The 14,464-nt window shown below is 52.4% G+C and overlaps 10 protein-coding genes across 10 annotated transcripts; 5 read left to right on the forward strand and 5 right to left on the reverse strand.

Moving 5' to 3' along the window:
• Positions 1 to 164: 164 nt before the first annotated feature.
• Positions 165 to 1,816, forward strand: SAICODRAFT_67559 (60S ribosomal protein L3-B; the record flags this gene model as incomplete). The annotated part of the gene is made up of 3 exons (XM_019170325.1): positions 165 to 549; positions 613 to 734; positions 796 to 1,816. Exons 1-3 carry the CDS (start codon positions 529 to 531, stop codon positions 1,814 to 1,816), a joined length of 1,164 nt encoding a protein of 387 aa, XP_019021872.1. The 5' UTR covers positions 165 to 528.
• A 474-nt stretch (positions 1,817 to 2,290) lies between these two features.
• On the forward strand, positions 2,291 to 3,448 carry SAICODRAFT_9722 (uncharacterized protein; the record flags this gene model as incomplete). The annotated part of the gene is made up of 3 exons (XM_019172087.1): positions 2,291 to 2,386; positions 2,460 to 2,846; positions 2,906 to 3,448. 3 exons carry the CDS (start codon positions 2,291 to 2,293, stop codon positions 3,446 to 3,448), a joined length of 1,026 nt encoding a protein of 341 aa, XP_019021873.1.
• Positions 3,449 to 3,491: 43 nt separating this feature from the next.
• Positions 3,492 to 3,816, reverse strand: SAICODRAFT_9723 (uncharacterized protein; the record flags this gene model as incomplete). The annotated part of the gene is made up of 3 exons (XM_019172089.1): positions 3,492 to 3,545; positions 3,597 to 3,663; positions 3,719 to 3,816. 3 exons carry the CDS (start codon positions 3,814 to 3,816, stop codon positions 3,492 to 3,494), a joined length of 219 nt encoding a protein of 72 aa, XP_019021874.1.
• An 88-nt stretch (positions 3,817 to 3,904) lies between these two features.
• On the forward strand, positions 3,905 to 4,657 carry SAICODRAFT_31776 (uncharacterized protein). Its single transcript, XM_019168007.1, has 4 exons — positions 3,905 to 4,142; positions 4,196 to 4,276; positions 4,329 to 4,431; positions 4,487 to 4,657. Exons 1-4 carry the CDS (start codon positions 3,973 to 3,975, stop codon positions 4,607 to 4,609), a joined length of 477 nt encoding a protein of 158 aa, XP_019021875.1. The 5' UTR covers positions 3,905 to 3,972; the 3' UTR covers positions 4,610 to 4,657.
• On the reverse strand, positions 4,601 to 7,582 carry SAICODRAFT_21429 (beta-glucan synthesis-associated). The gene is made up of 3 exons (XM_019166424.1): positions 7,324 to 7,582; positions 5,022 to 7,149; positions 4,601 to 4,964 (listed from the first exon to the last, which is right to left on the reverse strand). The coding sequence occupies exons 2-3, from the start codon at positions 7,097 to 7,099 to the stop codon at positions 4,940 to 4,942; spliced, it is 2,103 nt and encodes a 700-aa protein (XP_019021876.1). The 5' UTR covers positions 7,100 to 7,149; positions 7,324 to 7,582; the 3' UTR covers positions 4,601 to 4,939.
• A 131-nt stretch (positions 7,583 to 7,713) lies between these two features.
• On the reverse strand, positions 7,714 to 8,275 carry SAICODRAFT_31778 (uncharacterized protein). The gene has a single exon (XM_019168008.1). The coding sequence runs from the start codon at positions 8,235 to 8,237 to the stop codon at positions 7,797 to 7,799; it is 441 nt and encodes a 146-aa protein (XP_019021877.1). The 5' UTR covers positions 8,238 to 8,275; the 3' UTR covers positions 7,714 to 7,796.
• Positions 8,276 to 8,565: 290 nt separating this feature from the next.
• Positions 8,566 to 10,080, reverse strand: SAICODRAFT_84624 (alpha-ketoacid dehydrogenase kinase; the record flags this gene model as incomplete). The annotated part of the gene is made up of 3 exons (XM_019171373.1): positions 9,857 to 10,080; positions 9,634 to 9,800; positions 8,566 to 9,579 (listed from the first exon to the last, which is right to left on the reverse strand). Exons 1-3 carry the CDS (start codon positions 9,957 to 9,959, stop codon positions 8,566 to 8,568), a joined length of 1,284 nt encoding a protein of 427 aa, XP_019021878.1. The 5' UTR covers positions 9,960 to 10,080.
• Positions 10,081 to 10,379: 299 nt separating this feature from the next.
• Positions 10,380 to 11,432, reverse strand: SAICODRAFT_31779 (PQ-loop-domain-containing protein). The gene is made up of 5 exons (XM_019168009.1): positions 11,322 to 11,432; positions 11,209 to 11,271; positions 11,127 to 11,158; positions 10,750 to 11,074; positions 10,380 to 10,700 (listed from the first exon to the last, which is right to left on the reverse strand). The coding sequence occupies exons 1-5, from the start codon at positions 11,421 to 11,423 to the stop codon at positions 10,434 to 10,436; spliced, it is 789 nt and encodes a 262-aa protein (XP_019021879.1). The 5' UTR covers positions 11,424 to 11,432; the 3' UTR covers positions 10,380 to 10,433.
• An 871-nt stretch (positions 11,433 to 12,303) lies between these two features.
• On the forward strand, positions 12,304 to 13,047 carry SAICODRAFT_61168 (uncharacterized protein; the record flags this gene model as incomplete). Its single annotated transcript, XM_019169829.1, has 1 exon — positions 12,304 to 13,047. A coding segment is annotated over one exon (744 nt), but the record flags the coding sequence as incomplete, so codon positions are not given.
• Positions 13,048 to 13,552: 505 nt separating this feature from the next.
• Positions 13,553 to 14,421, forward strand: SAICODRAFT_31781 (Bromodomain-containing protein). The gene has a single exon (XM_019168010.1). It carries the CDS (start codon positions 13,615 to 13,617, stop codon positions 14,290 to 14,292), a length of 678 nt encoding a protein of 225 aa, XP_019021881.1. The 5' UTR covers positions 13,553 to 13,614; the 3' UTR covers positions 14,293 to 14,421.
• Positions 14,422 to 14,464: the final 43 nt, after the last annotated feature.

Below are 14,464 nucleotides of genomic sequence, written 5' to 3' on the forward strand. Positions count from 1 at the left end.
GAGCTGGTTGGGGAGGGGGGTCTCTGGTACTATTTATTTCTCGGTGTTCGTTGAGGTGAGCTCGTGAGCGGGACGAATCAGCGCGCACGCATCCCCGCATTCCACTCGCCCGACCGGCCACAAGAGAAGCGCGTCAAAGGAGAAGGAAGGTGTAAAGGGTGGAAGGGAAAGGTGCAACGGCATGGGCATCGGGGGACGGACGGAAAGGAGCACCGGGATGAGCAGCACGTTGACCGGTTCCATGCACCCCGCCTGGGTTATGGCCAAGGCGTAGCGTAGCAAGAATGGAAAGCACCGTAAGGAACCAACAGCTAAGCCTCTCTACACTCTCTCCCCTCCTCTCTCCTCTCCTCTCCTCTCCTCTCCTCTTGTTAAGGAGGTCTCTCTTGCGACGGTTAGGGTTTGACGCGCAACAGGCACGAGGCTAGCCCAGGCACCGAAATTCTTCGAGGGCCCCCTCCACACAAGCGGGCAAAAAGTCGTCTGATTCCTCGTCCACCGCCAACTCACCCAAAGCCCCCAGCAAAGATGTCGCACAGGAAGTTCGAGGTACTGTTGATCTGCTCTGCTCTGCGCGCCGTCAAGTGCATTCTCTAATTCTTCTCTGACCAGGCCCCCCGTCACGGTTCGCTTGGTTTCCTGCCCCGCAAGAGGGCTGCCCGTCACAGGGGAAAGGTCAAGTCCTTCCCTAAGGACGACCAGTCCAAGCCCATCCACTTGACCGCTTTCCTCGGGTAAGCCTACGTCCTCCCCAGAGAGTGTCGCAGGCCAATGCTAATAGGATCGCGTTTTTAGTTACAAGGCTGGTATGACCCACACCGTCCGTGACCTCGACCGTCCCGGATCCAAGATGCACAAGCGTGAGATCGTTGAGGCCGTCACCATCATCGAGACTCCCCCTATGGTCATCGTCGGTGTCGTCGGGTACGTCGAGACCCCCCGTGGTCTCCGTTCCCTCACCACCGTCTGGGCTGAGCACTTGTCCGACGAGCTCAAGCGTCGCTTCTACAAGAACTGGTACAAGTCTAAGAAGAAGGCTTTCACCAAGTACGCCAAGAAGCACGCCGAGGGCGCCCAGGCCGTCACTCGTGAGCTCGAGCGTATCAAGAAGTACTGCCAGGTCGTCCGTGTCCTCGCTCACTCCCAGGTCCGCAAGACTCCCTTGGTTCAGAAGAAGGCCCACCTCATGGAGGTCCAGGTCAACGGTGGTTCCATCTCCCAGAAGGTCGACTGGGCCCGCGAGCACTTCGAGAAGACCGTCGACATCAACGCTGTTTTCGAGCAGGACGAGATGATCGACGTTATCGGTGTCACCAAGGGTAAGGGTTTCGAGGGTGTCACCGCCCGTTGGGGTACCAAGAAGCTTCCCCGCAAGACCCACAAGGGTCTCCGTAAGGTCGCTTGTATCGGTGCCTGGCACCCGGCCCACGTTACCTGGACCGTCGCCCGTGCCGGTCAGCGTGGTTACCACCACCGTACTTCCGTCAACCACAAGATCTACCGTATCGGATCCGGTGTTGACGAGAAGAACGCCTCCACTGACTTCGATGCTACCACCAAGCAGATCACTCCTCTCGGTGGTTTCGTCCGTTACGGTGAGGTTAAGAACGACTTTGTCATGATCAAGGGTTCCTGCCCTGGTGTTGTCAAGCGTGTCTTGACCCTCCGCAAGTCCCTCTTGGTTCACACTTCCCGCCGTGCTACCGAGAACGTCGCCCTCAAGTTCATCGACACCTCCTCCAAGTTCGGTCACGGTCGTTTCCAGACCGCCGAGGAGAAGGCTACTTTCTTGGGTACCCTCAAGGGTCAGGCTTAAATTCGCGATGCTTAACTGGGTTTCTTTTTGGTTTTAGTCTTGGAAACATAGCTATAGTCAAAAATGAATCTTTGTGCGGATTATCTATTTTCATTCCTTCACGCTGTGTGCTGTGTGCTGTTTGGGTAAAGGAGTGCCGAGCGTCGCAAGGGCCATGGCCTAGTTTCCCACGCCTGCTCCCACACTTGAATGTATCGTATCAAACGTAAAGACTCGTTTTGTCATCATATGGATTGATAAACGGCAGACCACAAGAGCGGGCCGGCCTTATGCACGAGCGGCCGATGGACGAGACGTCGCCAAATGGACACCGCTCAAACAGACAACCTCGGAACCATATAACATAGCAAACGACGACCAACAATGGGAAACGTTTTGCTGTTCGCGGTTGGACTGGGACTGTATGTGTGTCTCGTCCGCAGTGTGAGATATCGTCGGAGGGATGCAATATTAAAGAAGTATGCTGGGAAGAAGATGACCCCGTTGGAGGCTCAAGAGGTTATCGTCAATATCGCCAGCTACGATAGCCCAGCAATGCACGAGACCGCACTCCAATTCGCTTTATTCGGGGTATGTATTGAGTCAACAACCATCGCTGGCTGTCCTCCCAATCTGGCCGGTAAACGCTGACAACTTGATACAGACATATGCAATCGAGACAATTGCTTCGTTGTTGTTGAAAACCGGCAACTTCACCGACCCCAAAAATATGATAAAACGCTACGTCGACACCGCCCAACTCATCTCCGAATGGATCTACAACCCCCTCGACCACACTCGCGCCCGTCTCGCCTTTGCCCGAACCAAATGGCTTCACGACCGGTATGGCGCGAGGATTAGTCGAGATGATTTGTTGTATACGTTGGGGTGTTTTATGTTTGTACCCGTCCAGATGGTCGGAGCGTTGGATTGGAGGGGATTTGAGGGGGTGGAGAGGGAGGCTAGTTTTGTTTATTGGAGGGAGATTGGGGAGAGGTTGGGGATTGAGGATATACCTGGGAATTATGGGGAGTTGTATGTGTGGTGGAAGGTATGTCTCGAACCGTATGAGGATGAGGAGCGTATGTCGATGGCTAATTGGACGTACAGGAATATGAGGATACGCATAGCCGGCATAACGGGGCTTCGGATAATCTCGCGACTTTGACGATGAATGTTATTACGTTCCAAGTCCCTGGATTCCTCAGAGAGCCGGCCAAGAAATTCATGATATGCGTCATGGACGATAAACTTCGTTCCTCGATGGGTATCCCCGCGTCCCCTGCGACATACCACACGATATTTACTACCATCATCGGAATCCGCAAGTTCATCTATCGAAACCTCCTCCTTCCGCGGCCATCTTGGAATCCATACCAAACCATCAACGAAAACCCGAATCCAAAGACGGGGCGATATATCCCGAGAGGAGAAGCGCCGGAACCGTGGTATATGCCTGAGACTTGGTGGGGGATGTATGGACCGTATTCGTGGATACAGAGGTTGAGGGGCCAGCCTATGCCCTCGAAGGCGTTTGAGAGCGGGGGCTATGCGATTGAGAATATGGGGCCGGAGGCGTTGAAGAACAAGGGTGTTGAGGAGGTGAGGATGAATGCGAGGAATATGAGGAGGTGTCCGATGGCGTTTGCTTAGGTGATGTCAGATGTAAGCGGTGAATGTATGCGATATAATGGGCTTATTTCAGTCCGATCATGGCTTTCTTCATGCGGAGACGGACTTGTGCGATGCTCTGTACATCCATGAATAAGCGAGTGATTATTCGAGAACATCATTGACGCACCTCTCCGGTTGCTAATGAATGCATAGCGAGCTGGTCCCATGAATTGAGTACGTTCTGTGCCGATTGCCTGTTCGATATAGCTTAGCAGTGTGCATACACATCCTCCTCCGTATATTGCGAACCTCTTATCCATCATCTCGTGGTCAACAATGGAGCCAATACCAGTCGTGGTAGATTTGAGTGGTGCTGCCGGACTGAAGAGCATCCTGTTCTCCTCCATCTCGACTGCAGCTGACTTGGGGTTTGCAATGGTCGTTGTTGGAGGGGAGTTGGCCACATCCGCCGATGCAGGAACCCCCTACACCCGAACACCCATACACCGCCCCCATTCATCCAGCATTCATCCAGCATTCATCCCCTACAGCAGGCAATTGGGATGTCCGAGGACAAGACGATACCACAACAACGACCACCAGCACAAGACCAAACCCAAATCCTCGCAGCAGTCGACGGCCAACTCCGCCAAACAATCGAGATCATCCTCGAAACCGGCATCGCCCTCAATGACTTCGAAGGCGGTCCTCATAATCACATATACCAGAAATTGTTAATTCCAACAGCTAGGTGTTTGTAACTTGTGCTAATGTTGGGATTAACAGGAATTCGATTGTTGAGGAGTATAAGGAGTTGGATCGATTAGCGGAGAATGTCACGGTTACTGTACCGAGACAAGTCATCGAGTATGTCCCGTTCCAGCTATATGTTTGAGGGTGTATGCTGAGTGCCCGATAGATATGTTGACGAAGGACGAAATCCAGACCTCTATACCCGCCAACACGCAGATGAAGCACTCAAGAAGAACCAATACATGAAAGGAAAGCTAGACACGATGAAGGTACCGCAAGTTCAGTGGCATGTCGATGAGGACTTTTTGCTGATTTGTGTTACAGAGTTTTAGGGATGTTCTTGCGGAGGAGATTAAGGGGGCGTATCCGGAGTTAAGTGGAGATGTGGATAAGATTGTGAGTAAGGGGACGGCGAGGGAGGTGGCAGTGAAGCCTGAATGGACCTGAAATGACAAGAGGAGACAACATGCCACAACGACGAGTATGAGAAGCGAAACCAATGACCAGGGACAGGTTCCGACAAAGATCTGAGAAGCTTAAGACACAAGACATATGAACGAAACGCAACAAGAACAACGACTTTTAGGACAGACTCGGTAGTATGCATGAATTGAAAATGCGCAACCAAATACACTTGTGCAGACACCGTCCTTCCCTTCTTGTAACAAAAACGCAAATAACTCGCGACATAACGCAAAATGTCCGTCTAGCTAGCTAAACCACACCAAACTCATGAGAAATATAAAGAAATCAGGGCAGATCAGTCATAGCCATGCCTTACATACTGCATCCATTCATCAACCTAATTCACAAAGTCAGTAAACACATGGCGATAGAGAAGAGGGGAAGGATGACATACGTATTCTGCGGCCAGTCATACCCAGCAGCCTCCCAATTCGTATAATTATAATTCGTATACGCAACCTCATGATCCGAGATATACTGCGTAGTCTCATACCCAGGCGGATCACACGTAACACTCTCCTCATCCTGGTAAACACGGATATAATCAATCTTCATCACGAACGGGAATCCTAACTCGTCGAGCGCGAGCCAGTCGATGTAGGTGAAGGAGTTTGAGAGACCCAAGTTTGCGATGAGTTGCATGGGTTCTTCGGGAATGATGCGTTGGCCGATGTTGCCGTTGGGTCCGATGGCTGGAGCCTCGACGGCCCAGGTTGGTTCGTCGCCGACGCGGAATTGGACCCAGCCCTCTGCGCCTGGGACGTATTCGAAGCCATAGGATTGGAATTCCTGCTCGCCGTGTTCGTACCATTTGTTGTTTAGGTTGGTAAGGCCAGAAACAGATTGCTGAAAGGAACCTCCACGGTAAGTGTTGATCTGCGAGATGCTTGTGTTGTAGATTTCCATGTAGTCAAAGTTGGGCGTGTAGAAGATATCGAAGGGTGCGACCTGGAGGGATTGAGAGGCGTGACCGAGCAAGTGATCACCATCAACAGCGGCTTCAATGGCGTCAATCTCAGGGGCAGAACGACCGATACCCTGGTTAGGGTGATCCTCACCGCTACAAGTGCAAGAAGGCAATCTCATACCCGGAAGACCGCTGATACCATCAGGCGACGACTGGTTAGGAGTAATACCGACGTCGCAGCTGTTGTAAGAGTAAGGCCACATTCCATCGGTAGTAGCACCGTAGCCAGGGCGACCCAAGTTGCCCATCGTCCAGAATGCAGGCCAAAGACCCTGCTTGTCACCAGATCCAGGTAGCGATATAGAAGCCTCGATCAAACCACCCTTGACACAGAGTTTGTTCCAGCTGGTAATCATACCAGAGCGGTAGTTGAGGTTGTGGTTACGGTATGCAGACATCTTCAGCTGGAGAGTACCATCTTTTGTGGTGACCTGATCCGGGTCATACCACTCCAAATCCTGCGTAGCCCAGTAGTGAAGATCATTTGCCTGGAAGAATTGGTCGTCACCAGGGTAGAAAGTTCTACCATCCTGGTTGAACTCGTCTGAGAAGACCAAGTTCAGCGTGTTGCCCTTCTTCCCCTTTTTAGTGTAGAATTTTGATGGAGTATCTGGGTCAATGAGATCTGTCCGGATCGCATTTGAAAGGACTGGCTGGTCCTCGGAAGCTCCGATGACGCAGCCCTGAGATTCGTCACAGACCGTGGTGGTTCCCTCCACAACCCTCTTTAACTCCGTGATAATCGGGTATCCGATAAAACACATCAACAGTCCCAGAGTAATCAAAATCAATCCACCTACGTTCGCAGCACCACGCTTCGACAACGGCCCTGCACACCAAGCTCTCTCCTCCTTCTTGTCCTTGACCGGGTCAGGGTTGTGCATATAATCATCGGGTTCCACGTCCTTCGTGCTCCACAACAAGTTCGTCGATGGTGTGATGGCATATTTCTCCGAAATGCTCTGTGTCGACGGGTATGAGTCTGGTGGAGCGACGCTGTAGCTGGACCTTCTCGAGGTCATGTCGTGTTCATACGCATACGGACCGAACGCATTCCCCACCTCACCCGTCTGGATGCGGGAAGCGTCGTCGTAATCGCGGTCGTTATTATCCCAAGCCACACTGGTTCGTCTGGAGTCGGTAATACTGCTTCTTCGTGAGCCGATTGACGGCGACCTGAATGGACTCAGGAGATCTGGGTCTTGATTGCGCGGTGATGGGTAACTCGGCGGCGGCGGAATTTGCGGAATGTGTCGGCTGTTGGAAGCACCTGGTACCCGGAGCTCACTGTGGGACATGAACGGGTTCTCGGTCGGTAGATGCGAAGCGGACTCGGCGGTGGTATATGCGCGGGCGTTCGTCGAATGACCGGGTGGTGACAGCAGGCTTCGCGAACCGTTGCCGTTCGAGAATGAACCTGATGTCGACGGTGTCGACGCCTGAGAGTTCTGAAGGCTCGAAGGCATACGCCTACTTTGAGGCGGGAGCGGTGCTTGGCGGGGCATGTTGCTGTCAGGCTCGGATACTCAGGGGTGAATGCTCTCGTATCGCCAAGCTGTACCCATTCACGCGTTAGCTGAACAGTTCTCCAGTGAAGTTGTTGGTATACTCAGCGGGTATCTCGGCTCCCAAGACCATCATACACTTCGGGTGCCTTGGCAAGAAGCCACTCCCGTGCATCTCATGGAGCCATGAAACCCCCGCGTACAACCAGTCGATAACCGCATACCTATTTATAACAGCAAAGCTCGTCGCTCTTCAGCTTTAAATGACCCTGCGGGAAGGAACGAAAAGCGCACAGCGCAAAAGTTGGTGATTCAGGAGGTATATGCTTCGACTGCGGAGAGCAGTGATGCGGTCGCAGCTGATAAGACCAGGGGATTAAATAGTCGTCAATAAGCGGTCGTTCAAATCAAGGATAAATAACGGCCAGCGCTCGTCACTGCCGTTGTCCTTGTCGTTGTCGTTGTCGTTTTCTTCGATGGACGACTTTTCGTTGACAGCACAGAGCACCGAGCACAGACAGACCTTACGGTTGATTCGAGGTTCCAGCGTACCGTACCTGAGGCGCGGCGTGTTCTGAGTTCTGTGTGTAGATCCTCCCGCAAGGGGAATTTGTGTAGGGCAATGAAAACAACGCCGAGCGCCACGTACACACCCAGCTACAATCCTTTAATTGAGGGCAACCTTATTAAGTTGAAATCACGTTTCTACAGAGAGTACACGGCCTCCAACGTATCCTCCGGCTCTCGTTCTTGTCAAGACATAGTAATACACCCTCGCTCCTTCTCCAGGCACCTTGTAGACCTTGACGTGGCCCTTCTCTGGGTCTTCCCCAGCTCCGCGGACGGCGTCGGCCAGTGCGCGATATTGTCCGTGGGTATCCCATTCGTCGACAGTAAACTCATCGTTGAATTCAGGCAGCGAATCAAGGACGACCGCCTCAAAACGCTCGTCGCTTTCCGAAGCATACCACGTCCGCTCGCATACATCGCGCAGTTTACCCGTCTCCTGACCCTCCCCCTCCCTCACCTGCATGACTTCTCCAGGAGGACCACCGGCCGTGTGAACTGAATTGCTCTCATACGACTTGTTCGCTCGCTCAAGAAATGTAAGGTAGGGGTCCTGTTCGCTCGATGACATCGGTTTTTGGACTCTTGGCGGACGCGTGGAACGTTGGGGCTGCCTGAAATAGAAGCGTGACTGGTGTGAGGGGTCCCGCGCGGAAACGCGGTTGAGGCCCAGGCCAAGACGGACTACGAAATGGAAGCGAAATTGCCATCTGATGTAATGGGAAAGGGGATGGAGGATGAGAATGCTGACAGTAAGGAGGGTCGACTTAAGCTTATCCAATTACGTGTATGTATGAACGCCCTGTTCATTAAGATGATTCCCTACCCTATCCTTCCTTTCTGTTTCTTCTTCGTCCTAAATAATCGTACATCGCGCCTCTCCTCTTTTCTTCATCTCATCATGGCAACGGCTCCCGACTAGTACTCAACCTGTTCAAATGCAAATACACATCCGTTCCGTAACCCTCCATACTGATCAACTTCAAGTCACCGCCAAAGTACCTCGCGTAGAGTCTACTCAGCGGCAATCCGTATCCAAAACCAGCCATGGGCGCCTTGAAGTCTGACTTTGCGAAGTCAGGGTCGAGGGACTGTTCGCCGGCGGTGGTGTACATGTAGGTGAAGACGAGAGGCATGGCGGAACGTGGAATACCTCCTCCCTCATCGGAAATCTTGATGGTGATGTCTTCCTTGCCCTCAGCAACGATAATCTTGATAGGAGGGAAGGACTCAGAGTCAACGCCGTGGGTCTCGACAACCGCACGAAGAGAGTTCTTCAAGACTTCGAAGAGCATGTGCGACAGATGTCCAGGAACATACATAAAGTTCAACTCATCCGGGCAAATCAACTGCACCTTTGGCGCATCAAATAACCCATAGTGATCCTCACAAATGAACCTCGCATTGTCAATGGCGTCTTGCGCAATCTGCTTCAAGTTCGTCTGAGTACAGATGATACCCACATAATCCGGACGCGGTGGTTCCGTGTTCAAGGCGATATGCTGGCCAATGAGCATTCGAATACCGATACGCGACATGTAGAAACGATCAAGGAAAGATTGAATGGAAGTGTCGATCTGAGATCGTTGACGGAGGCGTTTGTACTCGAGAACACCTTGAGCGACGGTAGTGACAAGGGGATCATGACGTCGCTTAATCGTGGTCAAGGTTTTCGTGATTTTCTCGTTGTAAGAAAGAACCTCTGGTGGCCAGTTGATGTCCTGCACGGGACCGTAGTAACGTTTGCTCAGAGGCACGGATTTCCGCCGAGGAGTGCTGACACCGCTGCTGTTTGTTTCTTGCTCGATGAGGTTGGGCGTGTTATCTGCCATTCTTGGGGCGCCGTTTCCGTTGGCTTTCAGCGTTTTCCGGATGTCGTCGGGCAGGTTAGGTTTTGGCAGACTGGTAAGTTCCTGTAAAGCAGGTGAGTCCATGAACGGATTATCCAGCGCCGGTTACCACTATACCTGGAACGACTCCGCATACCAGTTTTTGACCTTGATTATAGATGGCATCTCATTCAACTGGTTCGGTAGCTCATCCAACTCTTTTACTCGGTGCGCAAGACGAATTGGCAACTCTTCCGAAATGAATTGACTCGCTTTGAAGAGGACGCCTTGTGACGGGGTCGAGCCTGTATGCAGAATCCGTCAGCGTAAGCCCAATACCATGCCTTTATCTGTGTCATACCAAACTGAACCATCTGCTGCAACGAAACTCCCGTCTGCGGGAACGAAGCATAATGCCGAATCTGCTCCTCGAGAGCCCTCGTAAACTTAAACCCGGCACTCATGATCGTCAAACTGGATCGATTGAGATGGGAACTTCACAAATGATGGGGGTGTATGCTGGTGAAAAAAAGGCAAGGGAGGCCGATGGAGGATTGGATGCGGATAGGTGTTTGCGGGTGTCCGGTGAGGGTGTTCGGAGGTTCGAGTGCGGTGTGGGGTCTAGCGTGACACACCGCCGCAGATCGCCCGCTTGACTCACGGGAACAAGCGGGCGAACGGATTAACTGGCAATTCGGCAGGGATGTGGGTTTAGGGCAAGAGGATGATTCTCTGTGTTTAGCGGACGGCTACCGCTACGGACGGGTTTGAAGGTGGGTGTGCGGTTCTCCCACGCTATGACGTCTTCCTGATGGAGTCAAATCCTCATACCGTGGCCTCGCCAGTTGCACCGTAGAAGATTGTCAACAGTTGAAACAAATACTTCACATTCATCTGGGTATAACAATGGGTATCCTTATGTCCCTCCTCAAAATCCCCTACGCCAGCTCATCCTCCCCTCCCCCCTTCTCCTCCCTCTCCCTCCAATACAACCCATAATGCTGCCACAAAAACACAAGGTTATACCCAATGCTCAAAACACCCAGCCCAAACTTCGCCGGATTCCCCGTAACATCACTCATGTCTCCCGCCATGTATGCGTCGAGGCAGAGTTGTGCATTGGAGAGGAGGCCGCCAGTTATGTCGAGGGTGATTTGGTGGATGGAGAAGCCGCGGGTTGATTTTAGGTGGTAGTTGAGGAGAGCCTGGGAAATGTTAGTGGATGTGGAAGGGGGAGGGAGGGAGCGAGCGGACCTGTGGGACGTATTTGAAGATAGTTACGATGACTTTCACATAACTCATCCCGAAGAGAATGTCGACCCACGCATCTGGATCCTCCTTCGGCATCCACATCGCTCTCAATAGCAACAATCCGCAGGAGATGACTGCGCCTGCGAAGATCCCTGTTGCTGCTGGACTGACACTCTGGTTCTGGGCACGCCGGTAGCCGAGTCCGTAAGCTTGGAAGAGCGTGAAGGAGGACAGTGCAAGGGCGTGGAGGGCAAAAACGGCGTCGTTGAAGCGCATGAGAGGGGCATCTTCGGCTGAGCTTAGGGTAGGAAAGAGGAGGAAGCCCAATCTGGTAGAATGTCAACACAGCTGCAGGAATATGGAGAGTTGAGGTAGCGTACGTGTAGATGGAGTAACAGAGGAAACCGAGGACCTGTAACATATCAGCACTTGCATTCCACAGGAACAAGGACTATATGATACATTCAGACTCCCATAGTCCAGTGAGAACCCTTCAACGCTTTTTCGACGATAGTTGAGGATGGCCTGTATGACGTAGGTCAACGGTGCTCCCTCACGCCCCGTCGCGGACGAACCTGCGGGTAAAACGACAGCGACCAAGCGACAAAGTAGATCCACCCAGAGGCTCTACTCAGCCATTCCAGCACGGGACTCGAATGCACCTGGATTGCATTCATGGTCTCTGGAGGTAAAGTTTCCAGTTCCCGCGTTCCGCTTCCCGGGTTTCCAGGGCGGAAGGTGTATGACGCTACTGCAGGGCGGAGAGCGCGTTCACGCCAGAGGGCATACGGCCCGGGACGCGTCGCAAAGGAAGAGAGCAGCGTGAAACAGCATTTACCCCCGGAGCATACACTCTACCAACCAGTCCTGATGGCTCCGCGCAGTCGTAATAGAGGGCGTGGTCGTTATCCGAGAGGGGGGGATTGGAGGGTGAGAGGACGGGGTGGGAGGGCTGCCAGCGCTGGACGCGGCATTGAGACGGAGGAGGCGTTGTATGAGGGGTTGCCGAGGGAGGAGAGGTCTTATAAGGAGTTTCATCCGGATCTGGATCTTGCGATGAAGTTGGAATTCAGAGTGGTGGGCATTGCACTCGAAGAAGAACCCGCGCCTGCCGTGGAGGAAGAGCAGGCCAATCAGGAGGAGAACGCAGTTGAGGTGACTCAGGATGCGCAGGTGGCAGAGAACGAAACTGTTGCCGAAGGAATTACGGTGGAACAGGATGCAGCTTTGTCGAATGAGCCAATAGCTGGAGCGTCTGGAGACGATCGAGCGCAAGCGGCGGACGACACGACTGCAGCGCCAGTTCCTGCAACAAACGAGGTGGAGGAGTACGTCGATGAGCTAGAGGTACAAGTCAATCCAGAAGCCGAGCAGCCTGTCGAAGAACCACAACCCGAACCCGAACCCGAGCCCGAGCCCGCACCTCAACAATCACAAACACAAGTACCGAGTCGCGAACCAGAAAACCCCCCGAAGTCCAAATACGCACACCTCCCAAAACCCCGCTACCGAATCCTCCCTCCCTTCCGCCCCATCGAAAAACATGTCGACCAAGCCATGGCTCGTGCCGGCTACCAAGAATCTCCCTTCTTCACTCGTCCAACAGACGGATACATTCGCTCAACCGAGCACTACATCCCGGAAAGCCAACTGAGCGACCGGGTGGAGTATGACATGGACGAGCAGGACGAGCAGTGGTTGATGGACTACAACGCGGAGAGGAAGAAGACGGAGGGAGATGAGATATCCCCAGAGGTATTCGAGATCACATTAACGAAGATTGAGAAAGAGTGGACGAAGCTCGATCAACAAATTCCGAAGAAGGAGGATGAGGAAGGCGATGCGGAAGACCAGAGATGCAGTATCTGCGATGATGGGGAGGGAACACACGATAACCAGATCGTGTTCTGTGATGGATGTAATTTGGTTGTGCATCAGGAGTGTTATGGCGTGCCATATATTCCGGAAGGACAGTGGTTGTGTCGGAAGTGTCAGATCACGGCGAACGCGAATGTGAACTGTTTGTTTTGTCCGGTTCATGGGGGCGCGTACAAGCAAACGAAGGAAAATGAGTGGGGACATTTGCTTTGCGCACTATTCATCCCCGAACTGTCCTTGGGCAATCAAGTCCTCATGGAACCAATCGAAGGGGTCGACAAAATCGCTAAAGCGAGGTGGAAGCTCACCTGTACCATCTGCCGACAAAAAGTCGGAGCATGTATCCAGTGCAGCAATAAAGCGTGTTTCGATGCGTTCCACGTCACTTGCGCCCGGAAAGCTGGATTATTTTTGGATATGAAGAAACATGGGGGCCATTTCGAGAAGCATTTGTTGAAGGGGGCGTGTTTGAGGCATAGTCCGGAGGGGTACAATGATGCGACGAATGCGTGTGAGAAGCTCTATGAGGCGAGGAGGTGGTTTGAGGAACATCCGTATAACCCTTATGAGAACTTGTCGAGTGAGAGTTCGGAGCCTTCGACGCCAGTTGCGGGGAAGCTGATTATTAACACACAGAAAGGCGTTGCTCGAGTCACGAAGCCGTTCACGGTCAATGCACCCATCATTCCTCAGTACGTGTTCAATCAGGTGCTGGCGTACATGCAAAAGTTCACTATCCGGAAGAAGACGTCGTTCGTTGCTGAGATGTGCAAATATTGGTCACTGAAGCGCGAGTCGAAGAAGGGTGCAAACCTGTTGAAGCGATTACAAATCCAGATGGATAACGCGACAAGCTCGAAGAAGCTGTCAGAGGAGCAGCAGACGAAGAAACTCGATTTCGCGATGGCGCTGCATAAGGAGCTGGAGACACTTATCACCATCATCGGAAAAGTGAATGAGAGGGAGGGGATCAAGTTGGAGTGTACGGAGATGGGGCGGGAGTTTATGCAGCTTGCATATTTCCCTACTGTGCCGCTTGTAGTGTCGGTGATTGATCGGGCTGAGACGCTTGATCGGGAGGATATGTTTGGGAATTTGGTTGATGAGGGTGATGCACCGGATTATTATACCGTTGTGAAGGAACCGATCGCCACGAGCATGGTCCGTGAGCGTCTTTTGAAGGGCCAATACCTCACTGTCTCGGACTTTGAGGAAGCTCTCAATAAGGTGTATGACAATGCTATGTTGTACAACGCCAAGAAGACAACATACTACGCAACTGCTCAGCGAATAAAGCGGACAGTGAAGCCATTGATTGCAGAGGCGAAACAAAAAGAAGCTTGTTTGGACCTCCAACCCGAAACTGGCATGGTTCCGGACTTGAGCAAGTTTGCTCCAGTGGGTATGTCCATTGCGGAAGAAGAACAGTGGCCTGGGGACATGTTCAGGGAGATGTCGCCGCTTTCTGAGATGGATGAGGAGGATATAACTAAATTGGATATTGATATCAAGGAGTTCGAGGAGGCGGAGAGGAAATGGGAGGAACAGAAGGAGCTTCTCGCGTTGAGTCCGAACAGTCGGAGAAAGCGGAAGGCTGATGATATGGGGGCTAGACAGCCGAGCGATTACGCCCCTGAGCGGTCAACGAGGCGGGTCAGGAGAAGGTAAGGGTTTTTGGATCATGTTGGGATATAACGGGGGAATCAAGAACGGATTTAGTTATCAGGATAGCATTTGAATACTTACTCTATGGCGGCGTACACGTGCGGACTAATTTACTAAACAACTCTACCCAACTCTATGAATGTCCCTTTTGTCCATGAATGCACCACCTCTAAGC

This window comes from Saitoella complicata, assembly GCF_001661265.1.
Source record: "Saitoella complicata NRRL Y-17804 unplaced genomic scaffold SAICOscaffold_24, whole genome shotgun sequence".
Lineage (NCBI taxonomy): Eukaryota > Fungi > Ascomycota > Saitoellomycetes > Saitoellales > Saitoellaceae > Saitoella > Saitoella complicata.